The sequence below is a fragment of the Capra hircus genome, chromosome 3 (assembly GCF_001704415.2).
Source record: "Capra hircus breed San Clemente chromosome 3, ASM170441v1, whole genome shotgun sequence".
NCBI lineage: Eukaryota > Metazoa > Chordata > Mammalia > Artiodactyla > Bovidae > Capra > Capra hircus.
Genome location: NC_030810.1, coordinates 78,184,595 through 78,193,516, shown reverse-complemented (window position 1 = coordinate 78,193,516; position 8,922 = coordinate 78,184,595). Strand labels below are relative to the sequence as shown.

Genomic DNA, 8,922 nt, shown 5'->3' with positions numbered 1-8,922 from the left:
GGATCTGGGGTTTTGCGAAGAAGTTATTTTAAAAAAGAATTTCTTCTGATTAGAGGGAAAACTTTGTAAGGATAATGGTCAGATGTTTTTGGTCTTCATTTCCTGTAGGCTGAGATGATAAAGAACAAGGTGAGAAAATAATTTGAAGTTAAATATCTGGAGATACTTTGAGATTTGTTTATGAGGTAAAATAATCAGTAGGAGGATTTACAATGAGGATCTTCAGTGTCGAGACATTTCCAAGTCTTCTGCTATCTCTTCTCTCCTGATCAGATTTGCTGTTCCTGGGCCCTGAGAATCATTCTTTCCCTTACATTCCCTAAGTCCTCCAGAATCTGTTCCAGTGACTTAAATTCACAGTGGTCTTTTCAGCTAATCAAACTAACAGACAGTTCAGGTTGTTGTTGTTGTTCAGTCACTCAGTTGTGTCCAACCCTTTGCAACCCCTTGGACTGCAGCACACCAGGCTTCCCTGTCCTTCATCTCTCAGTTTCCTCGAACTCATGTCCGTTGAGTTGATGCTGCCATGCAATCATGTCATCCTCTGCTGCCCCCTTCTCCTCCTGCCCTCAATCTTTCCCAGCATCAGGGTCTTTTCCAATGAGTCAACTCCACATCAGGTGGCCAAAGTATTGGAGCTTCATCAAACGAATAGACAATTCAGGTAAAGACTTTTTAACAGAAATTTTATTGGAAGAATTTTGATAACAATCATTTATTATTCTTTTTAAATATATCTGAGGTTAAACAAAATACATGAATGTCTTCAAGTAGAAAAAAGTGAAATACACATTTGGAATTTGTTATGTTGTTCTTACGCAAATCATAATTGCTCACTCTAGTATATTCAAACCAAATTACAATATAGTCGTTGACATTCCAACCTAGCCTTGTACTCAAATGTTTATTTAGAAATGTTTTGATGATGTACTCTTCACCGAAGGAATCAAACCCAAATCAAACCTGGCCATATGTTTAAACCATTAAAGACAGGGAGGTAAAGTGTTGTAGGGATATTTAAAATATACCAAGAAGGGATTTGGCAGCTTTTCATTCACAGTATTTCTGATACAGAAGACTCATTCTGTTTGTTGATCAGTCTCACAAATGTTGGGGCAAATATCACTTGGGCAGATATGTCACTAAATTTGCTGCTGTTAGAGGAAGCGATGAGACTACACGACAAGCTCTTGACAGGATATGTCAGTTCAAAACAGAATACTGAGTCTAATTGACATATGATACATAAAATTCAAATACTAACATTCAAAACAAAGATTTTTAAGAGAAGTTTTACGCTGGCAACAGTAATGAAAAGAGACAGAAAATAAGAAATAGAAGCTCTACTAAAATTTAGTATTTAGAGGGGAAAAAGAAGATATAAACTACCTTAGGAATATTTAAATCACTTAATGAATACATGTAGTGTTGCTTTTATAGAAGCACTTTGAAGATAGACCTTTGAAAGAGTTTTGGATGAAAATGCATCTGGGATAAATGAAATAGAATGTTATACACAGGCCCTTAAAGTATTGGATAAAAGGAATATTGCAATTTCCTATAAAAAGAGAGACTGTGGTTTCTCATTCAAAATACACAAAATATAAAAATTCAGGTGATCCAGGTTCCACTGTCCCAGTTCTACCAAACTGCTGTCCTAACACAGCTTGCAAAATGGAAAACATCTCTGTATTTCCACTGTTCCTGTATTAAAATGAAGGAGTAGCTTACAGGGTGACTTTTAAAAAAAAAAAGGCCATAGTGAATATAAAGTCACTTATCTGTGCAAAAATGCCAAAAAAAGGTTAAGAGGTCTTCTGTAATAAACAGTAAATTACTGGTTTTCCTTACCTGTGTATCCACTGCTGACTACAATAGTTACTCACTGGTTAACCAAACATTTACTGAGCATGTAAGTGTAAATTCATGCTAAATTTGGTGATAATAGGATGTATGAGACAAAGACATTCTTTTCTTACAGACTTTCCACCATAATCAAAGTTACAAATATTAAAATTTTCAAACCTATGGGAAGAGTTCAGTTAAATATTAAGTTTAAGCATAGATTAATACTAATTATGAAATATATTTCTTCCTTTTGAAGAGCTATAAAGTCTATAAAATGTAATGTAAATCAAATTGTACACATCCCTCTCATGCAGTGCAAAATCATCTGTACTTCTTAGAAGACAACTTCCTACCAATTAATTTAACGTCTCTTGGCCAGGAAGTGTTTCTCTTCACTCACACTGGCGCTGACACTTGAGTCAGTCCCTTTTAAGCAGTTAACTCTGTATCAAGAAAACATTTTACATTTTTCCAAAAAATGGTCTTAAAAGTGCTTAAAGGACCTCTGAGTGTTCATTTTAGTCTGCAGAGTTTAAGTTAGTAAGGTAGTAAGCGCAGGAGAGGATCCAAAGAAGGAATGAGTCTAAACAAACGTATGTGCTGTGCTTAGTCGCTCAGTCGTGTCCAACTCTTTGTGGCCCCATGGACTGTAGCCCACCAGGTTCCTCTGTCCATGCGATTTCCCAGGCAAAAATGCTGGAGTGGGTTGCCATTTCCTTCCCCAGGGATCAAACCTGCGTCTCCTGCTTGGCAGGAGGATTTTTTACCACTGAGCCACCTGGGAAGCCTCATAATTTTATAGGAGAGTATATTTAAGCCTAATATAACTTCCTGGATCTTTAAATCACTATAGGATGACATACAAAAACCAGAGTAGTTGTCACCAAAAAGTACTCGATCTAGAATCAGTGCTCTACTACTGGCCATTCCCCAGTCAGTTCATTTACATGCTCTCAAAACAGCATCCTCATCTGTAAAATGGAGTTATGAATTTCTTCCTCATAAGCATATTAGGAGAATCAGAAGATAAAATACATTTGAAAAAGATCTATCAATCAAAATCATGCCACATTCTTTTTTTTTTAATGCAAATATAAGGATTTTACATGTGATAACATGAAAAAGGCCATACAAAGAGCCTGATACATAAATACTTAATAAAAGGGTGTTCTTTCTGTATAATTTGTAGTTATGAAATGGTGAAACATAAACCAAAGACACCTTCATCAAAGACACATTGATTTATAGTAAATAAAACTATACTTATCTGCAAATACTTTTTTGACATACTTTTTCATTGTCTTGATTCTGTGGTAGAGATCTACACCATGAAGACTTTTGGGGATCATGTCTTCAAACAGTCTTCTCTGAATAAAACTTTTATGGAATGTTCTTTGAAGAATATAATCATTTCCTTTTTGGGGGGCCAAAGTTCTTGTGAATTAAAAAATAATTTGTTTTGAAGACAGTGACAAAAAGAAAAACAAAGTTTAACTTTCCAAGGTAATGCTTTTAATGAAGAGTTGAATGTTGCAATGTAGCATTTGGGATTCTCTATAAGACTTCAAAATTCTACCCTGTTAAAATTTTTGGTTTGTTCTATACAACATTTAATGCCCAATTTTGTGTGGCTCTGAGAATAATGTTAAGAATTCAAGATCCCTCCAGTGGCTGAAAATTTAAAGTAATAAGAATGAAATGATATGATCTGTGAATTAGCCTGGTTTCTAAAAAGTATCAATTCACAGAACATAAACAAAATAAACTAAGCAGGCCTTAAATTGGATTTAGTCTTGAGCAATAAACAGAAAAATTTACTCACAAGTTAAAAGTATCCAATGGAGAGATGTCACTATTTAAAAAAAAAAAATCAGGAACTGGTTACACAAGAGTAGAAAAGTAAAAAAGAGTAAAAAATTAATTATATCTTTCACAAAGAATACTATGGAAATAATATTCTAAACCTCATAATTAGCTATGAAAAATAAGACAGTAAAACTCCATTTATAAAGTGCCTTAATGTACCAAAAATGGAGGTCAGATGTCTTTTATTTAAAAATGCTTCTTCATCACATTTACATAAAAGCAAGTATTATTAGACTGGAGACACAGCACAGAAGAGTAGAAAGAACTCTTGACTTGGAGTCAGAAAATCCTAGATTCTGGTCTTGACTTTGCCACTGTAATTATTTCTGTGACCTTGAGCAAATGACAGCATTTCTGGGCTTCAGTTTTCTCATCTGTAAAATGAGAGGTAGAACAAGACTGCTTCTACGGACAGTCTCCTTGTATGTAAAATTCTAAAATTCTATGTTCAGCGATGAATTATTTTTATTCTTAAGCCCCAGAATTATATGAGGATGCTACCATATTAATAATATCTATTAAACTGATTATTCTGTAGGAGGCTAAAAAAAATTATAGAACTCTGATCAACTGCATCAGGAGTCAGTGATTTGGCTGTTTAACAAAGGTGCACAAAAGTCACAGTATTTTGGCTACTGGTGTATACAAACAGGCTTTGAAGAATGCTGGAGCATTCTAGGTTTACGAGAAATGCCAGTTACATCTGTTTCCACTTCCTCATGTCTCTGCAGAAGAGGCTGTGGGATGTATGAGGAACACTGAGCTACAGATAAACTAGATACTGTCATTCAACAAAGCACACAAGGAGCCAGCAAAATACAGGAGCTGTGAATAGGTTAAGCCCTTCATCTCGATCAATATATTCTTAGATGTAAAAACACAATACTAGTCTAGGTATATTTCTATTTGGGGAAGTTTACTTGGCAAGGTAAACATTCCCTGAGCAATACAAATTTGTTCTCCAGAGTATATTTTGGTTCTTAAAATATTAGCAAAATTATATCTCAGATTTTTTCCCCCCAGATTAGCCCAACATTAGAATCCCCAATAGGGACATTCTAAATGTATTTTATAAGAATAGTCAAATAATATTTCTCAGTGAAATTATCTACTTTAGCAATACATCTGTGTTAGAACACTGAGAAGACAAAAGTATTTCCTAAGAGTAAGAAAAAAAAATTGTTTTCCTGTTGTACACACAGGTTTAAGAACATTTAATTAAATCATAAATGTTAATGCCAATCTGCTAAATGATATGAATTGGAGATCTCTTATAACAGGTGCAAAATAAAGAGTTTCATCCTGGTCAAATGTCCTAAAAAACCACACTCATGCACTTGTGTACTGAGTGTAAAAGTTAAAGTGATGCATATTTTGACAGAAAACTTCACTTGGAATGGAGGACTCAGTGAAAGGCAGAAGTGGATCTTCAGTGTGCACTGGTAAACTTTATAGGCCAATGCAAATATTACCTCTGTATGCAAAGTATCAGTACAGTTTCACATAATTAGTTTTTAAAGGCACACATCAAAGTCCCTGCCTTCATGCAAATCTGTCAGTTTCCACAATATGCCAAAACCTAAAGAATATCTCAGGCTTGGCAGTGGATGCAAACTTCCCAGTGACTACTTATACTTACAGTGAAAAAGTAGTACTGTTATCAGGACATTTCCTTTAATATATCCCTCTTGAAACATCTTAACAATTGTTTCAGTTAAAAGCATTCTGTTGACAGGAATTTTTAGCTTCAGAACTGCCTGGCAATATGTAAAAATACTTTGAAAATACTACATAATCTGCAGATAAAGGAGAATATCGATAGTTCATGGCAATCTTCAGTGGTTTAGAAAAGCATAAAGAAAGCAGTCTGTAGTTTACAGTATATTTCAAAAATTGTAGGTCAGAAATAGAGCAATAGGTACTCTGAAACTTAAGACAAAACCAACAGTGATTTCTGCCACATCAGTGAAAAAGTGCTTATTACTTATCTTCATTCTAAACATTCATTTCCATCCTGCAGGGTTCCCCCCCAAGAAAATTAAAATATTTTTAAACTTTTCCCTTTCAGTTAAAAGGGAATGTACATTATGAGAAAATGAAGTACAGTGGAAAATATCTATGCAGATCAATTTCTTCATAAAACAGAGAATATTTAAGTAGAGTGTTCAAGCACTTATCTCAAATTGCAATTTTATTTTTCAAATAAACAAGAACCTAGAAATCAACTTATTTATGAACTTCCAAGATACTTGTGTTAGGAGTTCTATATTACCACATTTACTTCATAACTTCAATGCTTCAAACTCAGTAAAATGCCGCTTTAGGATTCCTGAAAGCAATTGTATTTTTGCAATGCTTGCATAGGAAAACAATTATAGGACTTAGCATTTGAAGAACGAAAAAGCAAAATAACATTGTCACAACCTTTTCTGCTTTCACTCTATGTGCTTTTCCCTTTCATTAAGAGAATCTTTAAAAACAGCAAAGAGATACAGGAAAGTTTATCATAGACACAGTAGCTTTTTAGAAATTTGAAATTTAGCAGATGTGGTAAGTCAAAATACCTGTCTGTATAACAGAAGCATCTGCAAAGTTTTGAAAACACAGTCCACAAAATAATTTAATATAATAACTGAATTTGATTTAAAAAGCAAAATAACACCTTTTATTTTTTGACGAGAGAGCAATAAAAGGCAAATTTTTCTGTATCTAAACCTATGCTTGAAGTACACAAAAAGACATCTGTAGATGTTACTAATAAGAGTCTTATTTTGTACAGAATACAGAATACCCATTTAAAAAAAAACAAACATATACATGACCTTTGATGGAACATTTCTATGCTGGCAAATACATTTTCTGATACAAAGGCACTTTGAAAACCCAATATGGTTTGGTTCATAAGTTTGCAAGGTACAAACAATTTCACAAACATATGATTATATTGAAAAACGTCAACTACTGTGACATTACATATAAAACAGATTTCCATTTCTTATTTTTTTTTTCCTTTTTTAAAATAACACTGGTTTTGTGGGAATGAAAGCAGTGGTTTCCAGCAGCTTCAGTGAAGACATTCCAGATGATTAGAGACCCACAGTCTGAATTTCTTACTGGCTAGCATGAGGGGTGGGAGTGAGGGCATTTGAAATGAAAAAAAAAAAAAAAGGAAACAATACCGAGAAAACAATACCCTGGAACAAAACTAGAAACCTCAGAAATCAAAATGGTTTGGTGAGAAGAGCACAAAGACAAGGCCGGAAGTCCAGGGGAGATCCTCTTACTTCTGACCCCTTAGTTGTAAACTCCCGGCAGAGCACGAACGATGGACTCTACCTGGTCTACTTGGCGCTGGGGAGTTGTAGTGACGATTTCTCTTTTTAGAAAGCTAGGTACAATGTTTAGGATTGTACAGTACCAGAAAAATTAGGTCCCCCCAAAAAGCATGGTTTCTTTTCACTCATTACATGGCCGCAAAGTCAATCTGTACATAAAGCTGTCTCACTCCGGCCTGAAAAGTTAAAAAAAAAAAAAAATGAGAACATTAAACAAATTATAACAGACTATATATTTCTGAAAACTAGTAGGAAACTTTTTTTTTCTTTCTTTTTGAAAAAGGGAAGAATTATTTTTCTCTTCTGTCTTTGGGAAAGAATTCCCCATTTTTCATCATAAAGTGCCAATAATTTTATTTTAGAAACAAGTATGTTAATAAGTTATAAAAACAAACAAAAATATTCTCCATATAGCTCTACAAAAGAAAGCTGTGCTACTAATTACATGCCTTGCCCAAGTGAATTTTAGAAAAATGAGGTTACCCATCTACCTGTATTCTCCTAGAGAGAACACCACAGTGATTGACGAGTTGGCTATTAAAATCAGAAGTCAATGCCATCTATATCTTCCTATGATAAGTGATTTGTAAACACTGAAATAAGTAAAACCATCTATTAGTTATTGATTCCATTACACATCCATTACAATTCCCTTCAATTTTGGATACAAACTTGCTATTCAAGGACACTGCTCTCAAAATTGCCCCCATCTCTTCTGTATCAATTTTTCTATATTTCCTGTCTACAATTCCTTTACTCTATCCTCTCTTGAACCCGTTTCAACCAAACTTTTGCTGCCAACCACTTCCTCTAAATTGCTCAGACCAGTGCTCAATTCTCAGTCCTCATCTTAGTAACTGGTCTATACAGGGGATCAGTTCCTCCTGCTAAAACACTTTTCCCACTCTTAGCTTCCACAGAATACTCACTGGTTGCCCTTTTACCTCACTTATCATTCTTTCTCAGTCTCCTTTGCGGGTTCTGCCTCCTGTCTGAACACTAAACACTCAAATACCCAAAGACTCAATCCTCAGATCCCTTCTTTTTTGGTACTTCCCTCTAGATGGTCTTACCCAATATTCAGACTTTCAGTACCATCTAACATTCTCACACTTTTTGTAGGCTGAAATCTACCTACCATCTACTTGACAGTTCTACTTAAGAATGTCTGAAAGCACCGAAACACAGCTAAGCTGATCACTATCTCCTCCCCTCAAACCTGCTGATCAGGTATCTTCTCCAGCTCAATTCCTCCCTCAACGTTGCAACCGCCTTTCTTTCTCTCACTCCCAACCCATTATTAGCAAAACCTGTTTGCCTTACCTGCAAAATGATGAAACTCTAGAGTTTGATCACTGTACGGCACCTCCACTGCTGTCCCCTGGCCTGAGTCACTATCATCTCTTACCTGTATTCTGTAATGGCCTGTGAACTAGTTTTCACCCTTTTACTTTTGCACTCCTTTGGTCTGTTTCCAGCAGAGCAACCATGGCGCTGTCACTCTATCACTCAAACCCAACAACAGTTTAATCTCCCTTAGTCCTTTGGTCTGAGTCCTTACAGTGGCCTTTAAAGCTCTCCCATGATCTGGTCCCTGATTCCCTCTCTTGTTTTATTTTGTATTCCTCTCCCTCTGGTCACTCTGTTCCAGCCACAACTGGCCCTTCTGCCTGGAACAATGGTCCTCAAGACTGCCACGTGACATATTCCCTCTCATCACATCTCTACTCAGATGTCAGAAAGGCTCGCCCTGACCACCCCATACCAAGTGCAGTCAATTCATTCATCCAACAAATACGTTTGGTGCATCTCTTAGATTCCTGGTACTGTTCTGTCCCCTGGGAATACAATAGCCAACAAAACAGGTATAAAA

The 8,922-nt window shown here is 35.5% G+C and overlaps 1 protein-coding gene across 1 annotated transcript in view; it reads right to left on the bottom strand.

Moving 5' to 3' along the window:
- SLC30A7 (solute carrier family 30 member 7) overlaps positions 666 to 8,922 on the bottom strand; it is a 98,803-nt gene continuing 90,546 nt past the window's right edge. Inside the window, exon 11 of the mRNA XM_005678037.3 lies at positions 666 to 7,225. Coding sequence (XP_005678094.1) covers positions 7,178 to 7,225 — 48 coding nt within the window. The 3' untranslated portion in view covers positions 666 to 7,177. The remainder of the gene's footprint in view (positions 7,226 to 8,922) is intronic.